Genomic DNA, 22,021 nt, shown 5'->3' on the forward strand with positions numbered 1-22,021 from the left:
TACAGCCAACAAAGCGTTCGCGCGTATCTTAAAACATACATATTTTAATCATTTATTCATGAATTTCGAAATGATATCGTAACTTTTATCAATTCCCAAACAAGAGTGCCTCTGTGTATTATGAAATAATACACAAAATGAAATTGGCCAGTTGACTTAATCAGTATAGCAATCGTTTGGTTATTTGAAATGCACCGTTTTTATACTCACGCAACATGTTGGACAGAGTATAATTGTTTTGTTCACCTAACGGTTGTATACAACTCGTAAAATTTATTGAGATTGATATAGGTTTCCGGATGGATGAATTCGGATTAAAGCGCGCCTTCTTCCAATATAACACAGTTTTCCTTAAAATTATTTCATTATTTCACAAAAATAGTGCAAATCGGCGCACAAGTTATGCATATTATGTTAATGCAATTACGAGGTATTTATTCTTCCTCTAATAGTAATGTGGCCTGATCTAAAATTAATCATATTAGTTAGTAATGCTCCTGACCACCATATAGCTAATAAACGGTAATCCACCGGTTGGCATATATCGGTCAATATGTAAGATATAATATCTCAATAAGATTACGTGAACACATAGATATATCGTAGCTTTGGACTGAGATATGTAAGTTAAATTGGTTCATGCATTATTTTAGATCTGTTCTTCTTCTTGTGGACGTTGTGACGAGTGTGTCGAACAAAGTGTTTCTTAGCTTATTGAAATTAAGTATGTTCTCAAACATACTTTAGTTGAAGTCCAAACGTAAACGACTCCTCAAACAGTAAAGAATTTCGACCTCACAGACTACTCAAAAAGTTAAAAATTCTGATATCTCACAAATCTTCATAACTTCAACAAACTTTGTCATTGACCACCCCAAAAGTTAATTCATATTTTGAGAGGTCACGTGACGCTTATGTTAGATGTTGTTGGAAATAAGTACAAATTTTTTTGCAACATTTCCCTCCACTCATAGGAAATTCGGAGTTCTCTCAGATGTTACTGGATAATCTTCATAGTAAGCTTCTGGGGAAATTGTGAAAACAATTACCAAACAATACCTTTTGAACCCTAATGTAGTTAGATTGATGTACGGAGATAGATTTTAAATTATTTTTTTATTATTTTAAAATTTTTATTTATATTTTCAGTGTTTCAGTATATACAAGTTAAGTAGATCTGTGTGTGTTCGTACTTTTTCCTCATAATACAAATACAATAAATCTACAAATGTATGTGTCCATTTTTATGCGTAGTATGATAACTCTAGCAAGATTTTCTTAATCCTTAACTTGTCGCATCACCTAGCTTGTGGGACCCTAACCAAAACGCCACTTGTGCGATCATTCAATACTAAATCTACTCAGAATAATAATAACGTCTAGAAATAAGTGTGTAAATTAGCTACTTAATATTTTAAGTATATATTGCGATCCACATCACAAAAGCAACGGTCTTAATTATTGATCTAGTGATCATACAGAGTTGATCGTGCAAATAGACCTTAAGGCTCGGACATTCACAGTAACGAACTCGGGTACAAATTGGTGTAGAATTTGTTCATCTGTACATAATTGATTCCCTTCCATTTCTTATGCTAAAATATATTAAATTAATTAACCTCGCTTAGTCTAAATTATTTACTTTTAAATACTGGTGAGAAACTAACATTGGGTTGTAAACAAAATTTTTGGCAAACCCAATCTAACGAGGCTTGTACTGGGCACATACATTCGTACATGCTTTTCAAAGTTCAAAATTTGGGTTCCTTGGGTGCTCTTCAATAATCTTTCCAATCAATTCTAAGGCTTAACTATATGCCAACATAGCTTAATCTAGTGTTATGTGTGGATTGGTATATGTGAAACCTAAGAATGGCTTTTGGTCCATTGAATGCAGGATATCCTTTTCGATGGGAGTCAAGCGCACACGCTCCTTTGTGAAAACGCGATCGAAGTACTGCGTATCCAATGGATGTTTCTAAAAAGACGAAATACTAATTAGTATCCAAGATGCTTTGGCCTTCATTGCAATGTGGTGAATGAAAACTCACCACAAGTGGCTTGAAAGGTGGTGGCAATTGCCGCTTCTCTAGTAGATCCCAATCGATGGGTCTGAAGAATAGGTGCTCGCTGATGTCACCAGCGGGACTGTATTGAGATCCAATGCGTTTAGTGTAATCCTTCTCAAGTAGCTACAAAAAAGATTATTTTGTTGCATGACTTGACCAGTTTGATGTAAACTTAAAGACTTACTCCTTTCAAAATACCCGTAGCTTCTGCGGATATGTAAACAGGGAACCAAGGAATCTCATTGCAAATCGACCAGAATAGTTCATCCTCATCGCAACCACTGAACGGCGATTGCCCAATCAACATTTCGTAGAGTAAAACACCAAAGGACCACCAATCCACGTTTTGGTTGTACTTCTCGCCCTGTTCATTTGAAAGAATACACATATGCAATAAAAAAACGTGGAAACTCGAAACAATGACTGGGTTTGTACCTTTATGATTTCGGGCGCCATATAATCAGGTGTACCACAGAAGCTATCGGCGGTCTTGTCGAGGTAGATTTGCAATTTACACATGCCGAAGTCGGCAATGCGTACGTGACCTTCAAAGTCTAATAGCACGTTGTCCAGCTTCAGATCTCTGTATCACATAGAAAAGTAATTAAATTATTCAAAGCAAGAGTACACCACCAATCCATACCTATAAATTATCCCTTTTTTGTGCAGGAACTTTAAGCCGGATATGATTTCAGCTCCGTAAAATCGTGCGCGTTCCTCCGGAAACCGACCACTCTCCTGTATGTGAAACATTAGATCCCCACCATTAAGGTACTCCATTACAAAGAACAGATGACTCTGGAATAACGAAAAACGTATGAAAAATTAGTCTAACAAAATTGTCAGTTGCATAACTGTTTGGTCTCGTGAACAAGGTAGGGTAAGTCAAATCAACAATATTATCATGTCAGAAGTAATTTTAGATTGTTATGATTGGAGAAACTGGGAAGCTTCAATGAAAAGTGCTTGGCATATTATGAACTCTGACAAATAATCTATGTTATCGCATTTGATATTTCTCAGTTCGCGTGAACATCATCGCTACAAAACGACACCTGACGATGCTCGATCGATCGCGAAAACGAATATGTAGCTGCGATAAGTGCGGTGATTTCTCCTCCGGCGATGTACGCAATTAATGTCGACATTCACTTTAATCAAATGCCCTGATCCACATTTGAAAATTGACCATCGGGCGCGCTGTCTGCGGCAAAGCGTTCTTTCGAATTCACCTAGTGATGGTCAAACAATGGGCTAAATTTATCATTTCACCTTTCCTCAATCGTTAATTGATCTATTTGGGGTGGCTCATGGTGTGCCGTTGTGGACGGTGCGGGTGGCGAGGCATGCGACTGCCGGCAGGTGTACCATGTACACACAATATCTTGTCAGCGCTGCGCCAAGATGCGAAAATACTAGATTTCGAAAGTATCAGGGTTGAAGAGAAATCTGAAAATGACAACAAGCGCACGCTTCGTGTATCTACGAAAGTATGTACATACTTGTACCGTTTAGAAATGTTCTTTGGAAACGCGTTTGCTTCACGGAGTAAAACAACCGAAGCGTCAGATACCTTTAGTCCTCATATAGCGTTTATATTCTGTATGTTGTCACAAACAGCGGAATACACCAAAATCTTACGTTCTAAGAATAGATAAATGCGCGATGCCAAAGCAAAATACACATATGCATATATGTATATGTATGTAAATGGTGAAAATCAAATTGATGCAGGAACACTCTAAATAATTTGCAATTGAAAAGCAAATTAAAATATGTAGATTCTAGCATAACAGTACTATATAGATATACGAAGATAGGTATGTGTCAAATGAATACCGAGAATTTGAAACGAAAAAATAAAATAAATAATAAATCGAAATCGAAAACCGTACAAGTTAAAGGCCGACATGATTTTCAATTGTCTTCGAGACTCTGCGATTGCTTCCTATTTACCTCCGTTTGAAATGTGCAAAACAGGTGACACAGATACGGATGTTTGGTGCCCAATGCCAACACTTTGCGTTCAATTAAGGTTGAATCGACATCGTCATCCTCGAGAACGACATCTTTCTTCAAACACTTGACGGCGTAGTAGTAAGTGGTGTCGCGCAGCTCAGCCAGCAGTACCTGCAATTTACAATGCGAACGCATCGAATACATGTAACTTAAGTGACTTGGGGACGTAAATAAGTTGAATACCTTGCCGAAACTGCCTTTGCCCAGCACAGCGAGGAAGTGGAAGTCATCTACTGAATAGTTTTTGAACCGCGGTATAACGGTAGCTGGCGCCGTGAAACGCCCCGACTTTTGAAACTGGGAATAGGTATACGACGTTTCTGCAAATAAAGTCCAGGAAGTGTTTAGCATCAAATAATAGTTGGATCTCTTGAGAGCTCTCATCCGAGATTCGAGTGTTAAAAGTGATTTCCGGGGAATAGTAAGTCTGTGTTTTAGTGGTTACTTCGATGGCAAAGTTATACATAGTATTAGAAATTCTCTTTGGTTTGTAACTAAAAAAAACGCTTCCCATAGACTGGCGCGCGCTAGTTAATATCTGAAGACTCAGTTAAAAATTATAACAACACTACATTCTCCCAGTACATATTTATATGTTTGTTAGTATCCACATACATACATATTCATATTCACAAAATTTAAAATAGCTTTTTTAAAAAAGAATATTGAACAAATGTCACGGGCTTGTCATCCAACATAGCCAATGATTTATTTGAGTTATTTGTAGAAAGTTGATGAAACTAAACGCTAATTTTAAAACATTGATTTATTTCGCACTTTCCTTAACTGATTATAAATAAATGCTCTGGCAAATCGTGTGATCTTTTCGGTGTTTTTTTAGTCATCGCAAACAATACCAAACAAAAAACTTAAAAACAAAGATAATATAAAATGAGAATTGAGAATTTATGCAATTTAAATTTCATATTTGATATTCTTCTTTATTTTCCAAGGAATTTACTGAAGCAGCTGTTCTTAACCTAAAATGGCACATAACTCATAGAACGTGTGTCAACTGTCACCGAAATTTGTATGTGTTAGTAAAGCGTTGCGGTTAGTACAGGGCGCTTGAACACGGACACATAGCATACCATCTTGTTCTTCGTTGGCCTCGATCTTATAAGCTGGATTTGAACTCGGTGGAGTACTTGACGATTCTCGGGCTTCACGTGCGCCTACACATTGGATGAACGAGAAACGTATACGCTTATATACATATATATATGTGTGTATTTATATAAAGACAAATGTTTCCCAAAAATGCCAAACACGAAATGAAAACATTAACCTCAACACACCTCACATACATATGATCAATGAACATATCTAAAGTGTATAGAATAAGGCGAATGCTGTGCTATATGCCTTACCTGAGCACATAATAGAATCTTCCAGTATATATACAAGTATATATACACACAACTGTTATCGATCCTGAACCTTGGAAATTAACGTGAGTGAATTTCACTGACCGACCTCTCACTATTGTTGTCAGTTGTCATAACTTATATGAGAATTTATCGGTCTTGACTGGCTGTCAAGCTGTCAATCAGTGGTATGCTAACCAGCTAGTCATCGCACGGCTGAGGTCACTTTTTACAAACGGATCTAAAATTAGACAGTCTCCGCGAAAACTGCTAAGTTTTCACTATAAATAAAGGGATTATAAGTAATTTAGCACTAGTTGTTAAACTAGATGTTCAAATCGAGAGTTGGATATTAGTTTTAGTGCTCCGCTCTCACAGAGAGCGATGCCATCTCTCTCGAATAGTTAGATCGAATATTAAGGGTTCGGGTTAACTTGAAATTGCGACTTTAGTCTTCTAGACTCAATTATTAAAGAGGTTGTTTTTTAGAAGTATCCAATAACAGAGGAGTGTTGATTAAATATTTAGTGTATTTATATTCCGAAGTGTGTAGTCTTTCAGCGTAACGGTGCGGGTAATATGGAATGTAAAATATGTGCAATATGTAAAATAATACAAACGTGTGTAATGTTGTGTGCAAATACATGTGTAACATCTTAGAAGTGCGTTGCATGTTCTACACAGCTGAGGTGCTTGTGCCAAGAAACTGAACGCGATCGGGAGAATGCCGTCTGAATATACGAGTACATGAGTGTTTGTACGAGCTCACTATATGCACATCTGCAATACTGCTACTGGTGTCATAAAACGGCGATAAATAACGGCAATATTTTTTTAAGTATTTGGGACACTGGCCGTAGAAGATCTTCCCACACAAATTATTTGTTATGTGAGTTGCTACCAATATACGAATACGAGTATGGTCGACACAATCACCTGACCTGCATGGCCTCAAGCCAATAATGTATCTAACGGTTCGATAAATATTTATGTATGCATTTTAAATAAATACAAATGTACATAAAATGCTGTATTGATTAATTGATTATTCGAAATGTCTTGCAGAGCCTAGACAACTTGAAGATACATATACATATGTATGCGCAAAAGAACGAAGAAAATGGAAAGAGTACGAACAAACAAATGTGCTATGTTGTTATGGTTTCTAGCTAGTAATGAATTATTGAACTGCATGGTAGATCTTCACTTGGAACCCTACCATTGAGAGGTAGCATTTCCGCATTCGTCATTAAGAAAAATATAGATCAGCAACTCTGCGCTCTCAAATTGAAACCATCACTTAGTACTTCGTCGTTTTAGTACTTATAACATGTGGAACTGGCTGTTTTTAGGTGTTTTAGCACTCTGGGATGAACATCAATAAAAATATTTTGTACGAATTTCCTTTAAGAAAGCGATTACCTCGCTTCACGCAGGCCAACGCCTCGACGATCAGTTTCTGGTTGACGCCGCATAAGTTGGCCATCAAGTGCTCGCATTTCTTGTGGCAGTTAACATCACACTCTGCATCATCAATCAATCGCCGATATCGTTGTCCAAAAGTTCAAAAGATTCAATAAATATTTTTATACATTTCATTCGGTAATATTAAAATCGTATATAAAATAAAAATGAAGCGAAACTTTTAGCACTCGTATTATTGTTTACTGAGACATTTATCATTTTATTAACTAAATCAGTTCCGATATATTGCATAAATCGGGTGTAATTTGTATAATGTAGAGCAACGGTCGCCTATAGATATAACAGCATATTCTTTGACGGAAAAAATTTAACAAATCAAATAGAAACAACTCCCAACAGTGGGCATATGTTAAAAAAAAAGTATCCTGAAAACATTTAATGACGAACATGTTATATGTTACACTAATGTTACAGAAAGTAGGGAGAAGGAAATTAAGGATGTAGTAAGATAACGGAAAATGTTGTTTTGCTATCATTTTGTAAGAGTATTTGGTGAAGACGGTTATTGTACGTATGAGCCCTTATGTGAGATATCTTAATGAAGTCCGAGTTCCCACATTATAAATATAGTGATTTTAGTTAGTCTATTTAACTTAAATTAATAAAAATTAGAATGTAGATAGGTCCACAATTTGACAAAACGAATTCTAATTTCATAGACAACGTCATTTATAACGACTAGTTATTTGCTATTATTATTATTGTTGTTATTAACAAAAATTAAACAAAGAATCTCTCTGTAAGGATTAAGCACTCAAACGGATGGTGAAAAGGTTACTAATGAATACAGTTAAACGAAGAAATTAACAAGGAAATTAAAAGACATAAAACTTAAATGTCGATAAAACTTAAAAAAATCGAGTCGATTAGATGGTAAGCACCAAGCATATCAGAAGCTTTCAATGAACACCAATGGCTATGAATATCTAATTCCGGGGTTACACGAAAGGCACGCAGACGATTAAGAAATTTTTAATATTTTTAAGTAGCCAATTTACAGCAATTGGGATTTAGTAAATCGGAACGCAATTCATGTGAACGTGAGAGCAATATAATCAGTATTCAAACACTCGGGACATTTACATAGTCACACATACTCATATACACATACTATACACGAATATCGGGAAGGAAAATTGTGTATGTTGCGGCAGTTCTGGCAACAGATTAACTAAAATGTCTCCCATTGACGTAGTCAAATATTTCGGCTGAGCCAAAATAATAGGTACTTTCGAAGTCGATTTTTCAACATTTCTTAAAAGTAAATATATGTCTATAATATATATACATATATATATATATGTATATATGTATAATAGATATTTGTTTTTACTGTTAGAAGCCTTTGCCAGTCGATAGTAACCACCATACATTTGGGACTGTTCTTCGATTGAGTTTGACGATGTACGATTGGGCATGCAAGTGTTTGTAGACTTACCAAGCATTTTTTTGGGACTAGATGGCGCGGTGCCGCCTTCAAAACCCGAATCATTGCTGCAGGTACTTAAGCGTATAATGGCAGAGTTCTCCTTGGATACATTGCTGCCGCCAGTGGGCGCTCCACTAACGTTGGTGCTCAGGTCGTCCTCGTACTCCTCGGACGTGGTGCACTCTTCACTGTCTTCGGTTTCTTCACTACCCGATCCGCTCTCATCACTGTCACCGCTCTCGTCATCGGAATCCTCGTCAGGATACACGGGTTTTTCGCGTTTCCATAGCGGACGCGGTGTCGCGACAAGCGGGTAACGCGGTGCCTCCTCTTTCACGTAACACTTGTTGGAGGGATCTATTTTAATTTTCTTTTGTGGATCGAAACGCGCCTGTTCGGCCTGTTTCTCTTTTTTGCGCCGTTGTCGCAGTTTCTTCTTCATGCTTGCACTCAAATTTTGATAATCACAACCGTCCGCACTGGAGTAATTGTCTGAACTGTCCTCGTCATCGCTATTTTCCGCAGATGACGGTATGTAGTCTTCTAGATCGGCGTCGACGTCTTGTAAACACTGCGCCAAATTCTGTACTGTTGCGAATTTTGATAAATTATTTGGCGCGTGTGGCGTTTGTTGGTGATTCTTCTCGTCGTCGTCAGCGTCTTCGTGACTGTTGTGGCGCGCCAACGATTCTGTAGCGACCACTATTGGCGAGACGGTTGCAGCTGTTGGGGTCTCTGGGGATGTGGACGACTTCGTAGACGAGGTAACTGGTAGCTTTGTCGTCGTCGTTGTAGTTGTAGTAATAGCGCGGGCAGCTGTTGTCGCTACTCCGGCTGTGGATGCTATTGTTTTGGGCGATTTTGCTACTATGGCTGTCACGGTTGATGTTTTTGGCGAGATTTTTGTTTTGGCCACTTTTTCGTTCGCTTCTTTGTTTATCGCTATTGCAGCTTTTGCCTTTGGCTTTGTGTTTTGTGGTGACGTCGTTTTGGTTTTTGTTGGTGACGTCGTGGTCTTTGGGGGTGCAATGGAAATGAATTGATCGGCATTGATGGGTGTCACCGGCTCGTTTCGTGGGGACGCTTTTAATTTGGCAACCGTTGTTGTGATAGTTTTTTCTTTTGCTGTTGCTGGTTTGGGTACAATTTTTGGCTTCGCTCCAGTAATGGTGGGCGATGTGGATCCAGTTGATACAGGTGGTGTTATATCTGCGGCAGCTGGTAATGCTTTCTTTTGTGCCACCGCTTTTATTTCCGACTTACAGCTTTCTCCAACGAATGTTGTTGTTTTTGTTTCAGTTATTGTGCCGATCGCTTGTTGTGCACTTGATGCTGGCAATATCTCGGCCTCCTTCAAATTCTGATTAGCAGAGGCAGTAATGGATTGCGGTATGGTTGATGGTGTTGTTGGTTTTGTATTTTTTGCGTCGGTTTGGCTAATGAATATTTTCGCTTTATCTATTTTGTTGTTGCTTTCGTTGTCGTTCTTCATTTGTGTCGTAAATTTATTCGGTTGTTGTGCAGGTGACTTGGCGGTTTGCCCAAAATTTATTTTGGTCGCGCCGCTTGTTGCAGTCGTCGCGGCTGTCAAAGAGCTTGCTGCTGCTGTTGTTGTTATATTTTCGGTTTTAGGTTTTTCTTCGATTAAAGATTTTTGTGCCGTTGCCAGTGAGTTTTTAGTATCCGCTTGTTGTTCCGTTTTTCCTAACACACTCAAGTTCCTTTGGCCTTTATTCACCTTATCAGACATCGTAGATTCCGTAGATTGAGATCTTCCCACCACGCCTTTTTCATTTGCTTTCGCTATATCTTGATCTGCTTTCTTTAGTGCCTCGGTCTTTTGAGCCGTTACGACCGATTTTATTTCCTTTATATTGCTTACGTCTACCGCTGCTTGGGACTCCAAAAGTTCTTCGCATTTTTGCCATTGGCTTTCCAGTTGCCCCTTCTTTCGGTTCGTCATGTACACAGATTCGCGATTCCCAATTTCGGACCAAAAATCCTTTTCACTGTCTGACTTTTCAATAGGATTTGACTTAATTTCTTTAATTTTTGCTGGAGAGAGTTTTGTGGATACAATTTTTGAAGTCTCTGTAGTTTCGGTCTTTAACTCGATTGGAAGGAACAGCTCTTTTAAATCTGCGCTTTGTTTTACTGAAGAGGAATCCAATGAAGCTGTTGATTCTGAAACGGCCGTATTGGGTGATTGAAAAGATTGAGGCGGAGAAATCGATTCGTCTTTATAAACTTCATTTTGAATCTTCGGGCTTACAATTGCTTCTATATTATTAATTTCTTTAGTTTCTTTATAAAGGTCTACACTTGAGGGTTCAAAAGTGAAAATTTCTGCTGTGCTTATAAATGTGGATTTTTTCGTCGGGGATTTTGCTTTAGGCTGAGTTTTCGCTTTTGGACTCGCCTGCATGAAACCTTCAGGCAATACGACTGCTTTCGGCTTAATAACCTTTTTAACACTCTTTCTTTTTGGTAATTTAAAGACTTTATGAATTTCGTGATGTTCTTCAACCGATTCAACATTGACGGTGAACTTAGGTTTTGGAGATGAGCCCGCTCTGGGTGTCGTTATGGATATCTCATCCTTCTCTTGAAGTACCGGAAGAAGAGGTGCATTTTCCACTTCAACGACAGCTGTAATTTTGTGCCTAATCTTTTTTCCCTTTTTCGATGCACGTTTCTTTGTTGATTGGCGATGTCCTTCCTCGGCCGCACTGTCGTGACTATCACGTCGTTCCAGATGAATAAGCTGGAAAGTACCAGATGCAGATTTTTGCAATTGATTGAGAATTTCCTGTTCCTGTTCTTGAATAAGTGAAGCTCGACGTCTTAGTTCGCCTGCGTTGAGGTCGTCGTCAATTTTGTCCGATGAAATATCCTCACATATATCATGGAACGTAGGACACTGGGGTATACTTAAGCGGCGGATGCTGTTATCAGCAGAATCCAAGTCCATTTCAATTATCAGCTCACTAGCCAGATGCTCTTTTGTTTCATCTTCATCCCTTACTACAGATTGCTGGCGCTGAGCTTTATTGAGATCATCGACCGAAGACTCCTGTATGAGATAACGTTCGCGTATCAAATCACCTGGTGACTTTTTGGAACTGTTCGCCGGCACTGTGGCCAATTCTTCAGCCAGCTTCTGGCGCCAACTAATGTGTGTCTCGTTAGGGTGTAAAGGCTCTATTGTGGGGAGATCTTTGAACATTTTCGATTTGGGCTCAGGTGATTCGTCAGTACCAGAAGATGTTGATTTTGTGTTACGATTGCGATCTTTACTACGTGAACGAATTGTTGATAGCCGAACTACAGGACGGTCCCTTTTAATGGTAGATAACCTTCCTTTATTCTCTTGAACTTTAGTGTCTTCCTTTGGTTCCACGCCATTGTTTTTCTTATCCTTCTTCTTCTCCTTACTGCTCCGCTTACTTTCACTATCCAGCTTCTCTTGTTTTTCTTTTTCGTGATCATCCCTGTGATGCGGATATCGCTTTGAAGAGACATCAATGTCTGCCGTATTGATGAGTATCGGGCGGGGTGGTATGTATTTTGTTGCAGTTGTAGACGAGGTGGGAGTGTATGGCGAAATTTTCGGCGATTGTATTCGTGTCAACGGTAAAAGGCCACCGTGTCTGGAACTAATGAGGGGAGAAGTCTCGGTAATGGTTGACAGCTTCGGTTGATATCGGGATGCCAAGCTGTGTGTCGAGGTGTAAGTGGGAGACCGCGGTGGCGCCAAAGGCAGTGTATAGCTACCGCCGAAAGTGCGATTGTAGGTGGAGGAGTAGGGAGCGTACGAACTGCTCGAAGAGCTCGCCCCATATAGGCCCGGTGTGTAGTAAGGGGCATAGAGTTGACTGCTACCACCGCTATAATAATAGCCCTGATCCGTGTAGAGCGGCATGGTGTAGTCCCGTATGCTTAGCGAGTAGTTATTGAACTGAACTTGTTCGAATTATTTCACTACAATAATGGTGTGTTATGCTAAGAATACCGTCTGTTAATATTATATTGCTTCTTTTGACACTTTTATTGGGGTATTTGCACACTTTTAAAATTTATTTTATTCTGGATTGTTTGTTCTAATACAAATGAGTTTATTTTTAGCATCACCTCGAGAAACGCGCGACAGAGCTCTCACGTTCGACTGCGACGGTGACTGTCGTCATTTTCCGAAGATGTGTGTGTTTTACTTAGAAAGTTTACTAAAATTTTCAAAGAGATTACTATATTTTTTTTCTTATGCCGTTTGTTATTGTTTTTTTTTTCTTTGTGGTCCAACAAAAGTTTACTTTCATTCGAACATGGACCCGTTACTCATGCACATTCACACACACGCCAGCATATGCCGTGCGATTAATAAAGTTCTTTGTTCTTCTCACGAAGGCTTTAAATTATTCTTGCCGGAAGATATGAGCATTTATTATGTCTATTATTTTACGGCGTTCACGTGTGCCAAATGTGTGTTTTACAGTTCCTCTGACGCTGTGACTCACTTTCGCTTTTATAGTTGTGCAATGTGCCATTTTAATTGCAGACATTACGGTATAATGTAGAGTAACTTAATTGTCATCCAAACGGTTAGTTGGCGACAGGTGGAGGTCAAATGCGCGATCTCAATGATCATATAATAATTTCCGATATTCCATATTTAATGATATTTTTAATTATTTCATTTTTTGCTTTTTGGTTTGAATTTTTTTTATGCATTTTTTTTCTGAATGCGCAATTTGTTAAAAAATAAAAGAAAAAATTAATAAAAACGCATAACCTCGAACCTGCATGAACTCAGCGTGAAATAGCGGGACTTTTATCGGAATTCTAGATAAATTATTGATATCCACTCGTTCCTTTATGTATTTTCTTTTAAAAGCAAAAAAAAAAAACATTAACAAAAGCTGAAAATATTAAACTAACAAACAAACAACAGTGTATATTTCCCGTTATTCAGCCAAATGCTAACTAAAAAATGGCGCAAGAGCTTAGGACACCAGCCAATATTGTGGCGCATGACGTAAGAGGTTTTCTGCAATTTTCTAGTGTTTTCTTCAAGCATTCCAACGTAAAATGATTTTCGTTGCTTCGCTACTTCATAATTATGCATTAAAATGTAGTTTAGATTTAGTTGGATTAATTAATTTTAATCACAGCGACAGAGGAATGAACAATTACGACACACACACACACACAAACACTCAGGTATGAATATGGCCTATGCTTGAAGTATTACGCGATTATTAGAATTTTCCAATGCTAGAGCGCACCGCGAACCGCTTGGCAGGAAGCTGCCACAATAACTGCGGCGGCCGTCGAGGCTTTCCTGGTGCTGAGCCGTTCGTGCTCGAGAGATCGCCTTCGACACGTTGACTACGACAGCGCGGCCGCCAGACGCACTCAGCCACCCAGCTGACACACACGACGCGCCGCCAAATGAATGTTCCAAGATGCGAAAATACGCAAATGAATGTTTGTTCGAGCATTTCATTTCGTCTATTAGACGTGCCTCTACATGTGTTTGTACCCATATGTCTGCCTCTGTTTGAATACAGAATACAGCCATGAGCACCAGCACACATGGGTGTTTGGGAAAATTAGCCTAAGTGTTTTATAAATGGCATAAGCGTACACTCACGGCGCTCCGACGTTCCGTCCGCGGTGCGCTAGAAGGAATCATCAACGAATGTGATCGCCGGCGAAGGAGGCGAGGCGACGAGGCGGCGGACCCAACGCGTAGTGGTTGTGGTAAATCGAGAGAAAAACGCAAAATATTGTTTACTAATAAGCATATGTGCATGTCCCTAACTCGACAACTCGTGACTTGTCGTGCCTCGAAGATGAATCTGCAAAAGGCATTTATGTACAAACCAAATGAAAATGCGCCACTCTCAGATACGGCTAGAGACCAAAGGGCCTAGTGCTTTAGCCGCTGTAGTAATATCAACAACCTCAAATATTGTTTGGTACTCACAAGAAGTAAATTCGCTTTGAGGATCGTGACGCTCGTACGTGCGCCACCGAAAATATGCCGAGAATTCGTTAATAATTTGCAGTTGGCCGGCTTCTTCAGAAACTATTGCAGCCGTGTAATGCTAGCGTCAACGTCACTGTGACGTCTAAGAATATCTGAATGTTTAATCGGTGCTGCATTCCATGTAAGATCGCTGGCCGCGCCTCACCGTTCGCCTCCTCCACGAACTTGTCAGCAATCATGCCAATCTAAACACACCTACATACGTACGCATACATATGTACATACAAATACACGCCAATGCTGTGCTTATGCTCACTCACAGTGACGTCCAACATTCTGCGTTGCCGATCGGAGATGCTGTTGTTATATATACATATGAATATGTATATGAGTATGTATAGATTAGCATTGCGATGGCGATGGTGATCACGACATCGTCTCATAAATTAACGGAATATGAGGCAACCGAATGTGCGCGATTAGTTTATTTCCGTGCTAATCCTGACCGTTTGTTTTCCGAGCATCGTCAGTGGAAGAGACAATTTTAACAGAAGACTCTATGTGTTGCTACGAGTATGTTGTTGTATGATAATAAACAAGAAACGGACTAATTCCTGTTTATTCGGCTGTTGATGCCGATTGAATGGTGATTTAGCAAAGTCAATATTTAAGGGTGATTGAGTGGTGCCAGCAACAACAACAAAAAGACAATTCATAAATAATAGGTTTTTAAAGTAATGAAATCGAATTCACTTCAACTTGACGATTTATTGATCGAACAATTTGAACCGTGTAAGAAACCAAGCTGGTACCAATCAGCAGTTATCAGGCACAACCTTTTACCACTATCCTTTAGTTTTTGGTATGGGTCATGCTCTCCGTTAAATCTCTTGCATTTCTTCTTCCGGAGTTTCTTCCAAAAAATAAACATATTTTATTTTGTACAACATTTATGTAAACATTATGTCATATATGTATATATGTACATGTTTGCACACTTGCACACACTGATTCCGAAGGGACAAGGTTAGGTTAGGTTCAAAAGCAGCCCCTCGCGACACCTGTACCACTTGGACACTTGGACACTTGGACAACTAAAGCAGTCGGTATCAAATGACTCCAGAGTATGAACCGCAAAGAATACGCTTCTGTATCGCTGAAGCGCTTTGAGGCTATCATGATTTTTACGAACGAAGAGTTCGGTTAGTTCGCTAAAGATATAGCTACCGAGAGAGAAGGGATGCACTACTAGGAGCAATAATATTTTGATGAACCCAGGACTTTGTTTGAAACACCAAATTCGTTTTTGGGAACAACTATATACCAACTATGGTTCAAAGAAAAGGAATAAAGTCAAATATAAGGGGGGAGATCATAACTTTGAATGTGGAAAGATCTGCTCCAATTTGACTCATAATTTTAAAGTAAATAAGTTACGAAATTCAAAATGACTTTCAATGGTAAGTGAGTGTGGCAGTAGTTCAATTTTATATTCAAAAAGTGACAAACAAACATAATGAAATTGCTTCGGCACAAATTTTTTCTATCGGCCAAGTATGTAGTGGAATATGAAATTTCTTGATTGGGCGATTCATAGTCCCAAGGAACAAGTTTGATCTAGAAAGAACCGTTAGGTGAACAAAACTATTATACCCTGTGCTACATGTTGCGAGAACATAATATTCCAATAACTTTGATTTGTCTAAAATTGCCTTCACCGCTACAGCTAAATCCTTACAGAAATAGAGCAGTGCGAACCCATAACTTGTGGAGATTCGTACTTCTTAAATATATCTATTTCGGAGAAGTATTTGAAGATCACCTATCTGGGCTGACAATGAGTGTCACCATTTTCAAATCGGCAGTTGTTCTTACAAAATATTGACTCTCAAAATATTGCGATGGGAGGTCATAATTGAATTGTGACTATTGATTTGTCATTTAATTCTTTGATTTATATGATATAAGATCGCCTAGCATCTGGATCAATCCTTAATATAAAGAAGAGGAATAAACATTTAAAAGACATTATTACAAACAATTCAAATATTCAGTGATGCGTTACAAAATACTATAACTCGATTAGTAATTGCCTTGAAAATGAGAATTGCGGGCCGTCAAAATATAGGTTAAATATATTTAACATTTTCGTTACAAACGCTAGAAACAAATTTATTTGGCAAAAATATATATTTTACGGTCTCTGTTTCAGCCAAAAGAGCATACAAATTACGATATTAAGTTGTTTCCTCTGTCAGGCAAGGTTTGTGTCTGAAATAATGCAGACGTTTGTACTAGTTGCCACTAGATAGCGCTGATATCGGAGACTGACGTTTGATTACAGCTAACAAAAGCCAATTATTCAGTGCGCTTATCAAAAGTTTCGCTTCTGGACATATATTAAAATAAAATTCGATTTCGAAATGTGTAACGACACTCACCTTCACATTTGAGGCCCTGTATGAAGAAGCCGGCCATAAGGGAACCGCAGTGATCGCAAAATGTGGGGGACATGAACGTATAGGGCTTGAAACGGTGAGGCATATCGATCTTGAAGCGTTCGCGCAGCAGCTGAAACAGTTGGAATGCAAAATGTTGAGAGGTGAATGAGAAGATCTGTCAGTTTGTGTGATTGTTTCACTTACAATTGTGCTGGCCGAATTGAAGACAGAGCCGGAACATTTGCTGAGAAGCTTCTCATGGCACTTCTTGTGTACGGCTGTTTGGCAAGCTGTAGGCGTTATGAAATATATTAGAACAGTTAACGGTTTTCAAAAGCATCGCTTACTTATACACTGATAACCCTTCTTGCCGAATCCCCAAACGAAAAGGTTACAAAACGCACAGAAAGTTGGTTGTCGGAAGAATTTCGCAACAAACCGATGCCCGTTGTAGTCGTGAGTTCTGATGACAATTGAATCAATATTAAAGACATGGAATTTTGTGATAGGAGAGTTTCTTAAGGAGATAATATTATCTTACTTGAGGTGTTTGATGGCGCCGCGCCGGTTTGTGATGCTGCGTGGCCGTGTTCGTTTGTCCGTATAATCACCGACAGCGCTGTGCTCTAATTCGTGCTCGTAAAACTGAGCATAGGCTTTCTCCTTGGAGTGTTGCCGCGGCAGTTCGTAGGAATGCGACTTGTGACAACTAAAATTGCTGCGATCGCCGTAGTATTCGCGATCCCGATCTCTATCTCTGTCCCGATCTTTATCCCAGCCCCTGTTTCTGTCCCAATCATGGACACGCCCATTCCCTCTGGGCGGCGATTGTTTGTAGTGTGTCTGAAAGGAATGGAATGATCATTTATAAATTTCTAATTCGGATTTTGAGGTTGTAGCGAAATACTTTACATCCCATTCATATTGTTGTTGCTGTTGTAAATTGTGGTGCTTATGAGAGGAGCGTGATGACCCCTTCTGATTGTTGTTGTGGCCACTGGCTTTCGGTTTTCGCACTTGGGCGCGTGTGAACATCATCTTTGCGCCGTTGTTGTTGTCTTTATGGGATAAGCAATTTCTAAGAGGTAACTTCAACTCGGGAGATTGTTATTTACTATTTATTAAAGGCAACTGCATTACATACGTCCTTTCCAGCGACCTGAAGAACATACGTATATTATTAGAGTCAAGTGTTAAAAGGTGAAATTGTAAATAAATATTAAATTTTCGAATCACAAGCTCTTTATATTAACTGCTGGCAGCTGCAGGCTTTTTGGGAGAGAAAGAATGTCAAAAATGGCAAGTTACTCTCACAGCTCTCTGTTGGTCAAATTAAAATTTCTAAACACTGTGTATGAGATGACTCAAGGTCACTTAAACACAGTAACCCGCTGAGCGCAAAGAAGTGACTTAGCCATTAATCCCTGCAATGTCTCCCCTCATTGAGAGGCTCCAGTCTGCAACCCGTGGACAAGGTGAAATACCTGGGACTTATCCTAAACAGGAAGCTCTCGTGGAAGTCAAACATTGAGGACAGAGTGAGAAAGTAGCCCTTTACTGCTGTAGATGGGCTATTGGAAAATATAGGAATAAAAAGTGGGGCTCTCAACAACAGTGGTTTCATGGATCTATGAAACCATTGTTAAACCAACACTGTTCTATGGAGTTGTCGTCTGGTGGGAGCCGCTCTCTGGACACGCTCAAGCTGTTTAGCGAGTGTAGTATTCGAATCTGCGGAGCCCTAAGAACAACACCAACCATGGCTCTAAATACCATTTTCAGTGTTACACCTGTGGATGTTGCAGGTCGGAATTTTCTGTTGGAAGCTCTCAATTAACTCCAGTTTTCGGCTGCCAGACCATTGCAGCGTCATTCAGGAGGTAGCTGCCATCAAAGTAGCAGTCCAAGCACTTCTTCCTTCAATGTCCAGCATTTGCCAGACTTAGTTTAAAGCATCTCGGTAGGCATATCTTCGGCGAACCCAGCGAAGTGACTGGAATCGACCTTAGCCGACTTAAGAACTTTATTATTGAGTCCAAGCTCTTTGTCGCAACAAAAGGTTAGTTATCCGTTAGGAGTTTTTCCGGGTGTGACAAATTTAATTATGGAAAATGCAAACTATAGATCTTTCAACACTTCAAAATCTGCATATAAAATAAATAAGTAGAAGAAGGTAATTAAACTAATGAAGGCTTAGTTTGGGGCAATATCGAACCTTAAATATTCTAGCGAATTATAAAAACGAAAAAAGTTAAAACTATATATGCTTGATATAGGGGAAGATGGGGGCCAAAGTCATACATTTTTGTTATCAAGCTGTGGTTGAGGTGCCATTTTGGCTAATTACAGAGCATTAATTACCTTATCATAGAAATAACAATATTTTCCCATCATATAAATCTTATCAAAGGAAATCTTATCATGGCTACTTTACATATAAAACCCACTTTACAAATAATGAGTTTTTAGAGCCTATTTCAGAGAAATGGAAACCAATTTGTTTATTGAGTTCTAATTATTTATTATTATTAATTACAACTCACCTGTCAGCGGAAGAGGGAGACTGCGGAATGGGCTGAATAGTAGTCAGTGGAAACTTGGTAGTTCAATATATTTTATGGTAACAAAGGTTGTACAGGGTGCTCCGTTGAAATTGTGCTAACAAATCTTCACAATTAATGCCCGATTTTCCTAATCAGTGGAGCGTGTTTTCCTTAAGCGTCTTATTTCCGCTGCTGTTTCAGTGTTTGCTTTGTTGTTATTTTATTTATTTGTTGTTTTTTCGTGTTTGTTTTCTGTGGTTTTTGTGCGATTTCCAAATCAAAGCAGAAAGCTTTCAATTGTCCGTGCGAATATTTTATTGAAGGTGGAAAATTAATGAGTGTGCGGAAATGTTTATTGAGATTTCTCATCACTGCACGGTTCAGTTCTGAAACAGTTTCCAAATTGTAACAAATACAGGCAGAAATTTTAATTTTAGATGAATGGAAAAACTTAAATAATAAGTTTGCAATTAGCAAACGCTTTCAGTTGGATTAAAAATTAAATACATATTAATATATCACTGTATTAGTGGGGTGCGTCACCATTATAAAAGATTACAACACGAGGTATCTAGATTGAACAACAACAACAAGATCTGATTAAACAATTTTTTTAGAAGTAGGAATCCACTGAAATTGCAGTGGGCGCTTTTCAATTTGATTAAAGTAAATCAAAGAAATCAGCACATGAACTCATTTTTTTGGTTACGAAAACGGAAATCACTTTTAGAACACGTAGTCGGGTTATACAGATTATGCACCTCTTACGGTCGCTCAAGTACTAGTTTCAACCGTTACACCGAGTACGACAAGTCTGTGGTTATCTTCTAAAATCGCATTTTCCCTCTGGATCGAGGCTCATAGTTTCTTTTCCATTTCATTTGTAGAATCGCTTTGATACTGTTTGCGCCAGCAAAAACAGGACTGGCGTTAACTGTCAGTTTACGGTTTGTTTGTTTAGCGGATATCAGCGATAAAGGGTTATAGTTGTGGGGAGAGCCGCAACCACCAGCTAGACATTCCATAGAAGACACGCAGACTTTTGGGGCGAGAGTGTGCGCGAGCAAATAAGATACACCGACGTTAATTGGGCAAAACGCTCAGCATTCTGTGACTATACACCTTAATATTCGCTCTCTGTTTTAGTGTCTGTTTCCTGCCAGCTTTCACTACTTAATAGCATATAAATATGTATATATACAATATATATGTATATATGCACGATCTGTTTATATGTAAGATCTTTGTACATATGTGTATGTACGCAGTTGAATAAATATTTTGATTTGCACGATTTATTCATGATGTGTATGTGTATATAATCGAGAATTTGTATAATTTACTATTGCAATAAATTCACTATTATCCGCTATTGTAGGCTATGGTTTGATTGCTTTGTCTAGATTCACGGTACACGCACTATTTTCACAACTTTGCTGTTGTTTTTGTAAATTAATTGCAAGTTAACGATTTTATTAGCAAATTTACCAAATTTGAATAAAAAAAATATTCAATTTCACGCGCCCCGGTTATCGTTCTCCTCAACCGCGATTATTTTGGTAGCACTGGCATTGTTGTTGTTCGCTGGTTTTCAACACAATATAAACGAAATTCCTGAAATATTATTTTCCAGATGATATTTCACTCGTGCGTCGATGGCTACGTGAAGTAAATGTATGTGTATATATAGTGGCAAGATGCGACTGTGTGTGAAGGCCCTTGCTGGTATGCGTTCACTGTGACGTCAGCTAGACTCCGATCATCTATATATATGTATATGTAGGCACACAATGTAAATGAGCACAAAGCACTCTGTTTGCATTTTAACTATGTATACAGAGCACTGAATAACATAATCTTTTTGTAAACAAGTACATATATACCTTTATATATACTAATATAGACAGGTGGAACGACATTTACGATTATAAATTTGGCTTCGTTAACATTTCTCACTGCCTACAATGATCCACCTTTCACAAATGTCCTTAGTAAGTTATCTTGAATTAGTTCAAACACAACAACATCACTTCACTTTTCACTACCCGATAGGCTTTACTAGGCGCGTTGTACACGTTCCCAACGGCCGCTGTTGGCCATGACGCGACGAGTTTCTTTTCCTTTCACTATAAATTTTTTTCCACTTTTGCTTTGGCTTTTTTCTGCCTGGCCAATTTCCACTGTAGCAATAAAAGCAGCAACGCGCGCGTTTCAGTCTAAATCTCGCTGCCCAAACATATCTTTTTCACGGTTTTCCGCTTCTTCACACGTTCAAGCAAGAGCACACGAAGATGGCATCTGAAACGCCACGCTCGATTCTTTTGGCTCGGAGTGCGTTGATGTCCACTTTCAGTATAGTGCTCGGAGAGAAATAGAAATATTCTGGGCGATCTTTTGCAGAAAGTCTAATTGCTGTGTCCAAATACAGAATCGGGAGGCTCTTTGGAAAATGTCTCTCTCTTTCTATCTCTTATGGCGATTCAAATTGAAAAACCTCATAAATGCCTATGGAGCCTTCATAAACTTCTCACGACTAGTCTGATGGCTTCCATTTGTTTATAAAATTCAGGAAAAATTACAGTGATCACAGATTCTTTTCTATGTCTACATATTGTAAGTTGTCTTGTGAGATCCAAAGCTGATTGAAAATAGAGAAGTTTCTAAATATCTATGCGATAC

The 22,021-nt window shown here is 38.8% G+C and overlaps 1 protein-coding gene across 8 annotated transcripts; it reads right to left on the reverse strand.

Annotated features, from left to right (window-relative positions):
* Positions 1–1,097: 1,097 nt before the first annotated feature.
* LOC105212810 (putative protein kinase C delta type homolog) lies at positions 1,098–21,637 on the reverse strand. Of its 8 annotated transcripts, none has more exons than XM_054230823.1 (16): positions 21,266–21,637; positions 19,343–19,728; positions 17,712–17,958; positions 17,341–17,642; positions 17,147–17,262; positions 17,004–17,089; positions 16,800–16,929; positions 6,878–6,979; positions 5,180–5,263; positions 4,272–4,408; positions 4,026–4,199; positions 2,713–2,867; positions 2,505–2,652; positions 2,254–2,433; positions 2,052–2,192; positions 1,098–1,978 (listed from the first exon to the last, which is right to left on the reverse strand). In XM_054230823.1, the coding sequence occupies exons 3-16, from the start codon at positions 17,835–17,837 to the stop codon at positions 1,829–1,831; spliced, it is 2,031 nt and encodes a 676-aa protein (XP_054086798.1). In that variant the 5' UTR covers positions 17,838–17,958; positions 19,343–19,728; positions 21,266–21,637; the 3' UTR covers positions 1,098–1,828. The 8 variants fall into 8 exon arrangements, with proteins under 8 accessions (XP_054086798.1, XP_028896416.1, XP_054086800.1 ...); XM_029040583.2 differs by having other exon boundaries at positions 21,226–21,637; XM_054230825.1 differs by lacking the exon at positions 21,266–21,637 and adding an exon at positions 20,831–21,165.
* Positions 21,638–22,021: the final 384 nt, after the last annotated feature.

This window comes from Zeugodacus cucurbitae, chromosome 5 (assembly GCF_028554725.1).
Source record: "Zeugodacus cucurbitae isolate PBARC_wt_2022May chromosome 5, idZeuCucr1.2, whole genome shotgun sequence".
In the NCBI taxonomy this organism is placed as follows: Eukaryota; Metazoa; Arthropoda; class Insecta; order Diptera; family Tephritidae; genus Zeugodacus; species Zeugodacus cucurbitae.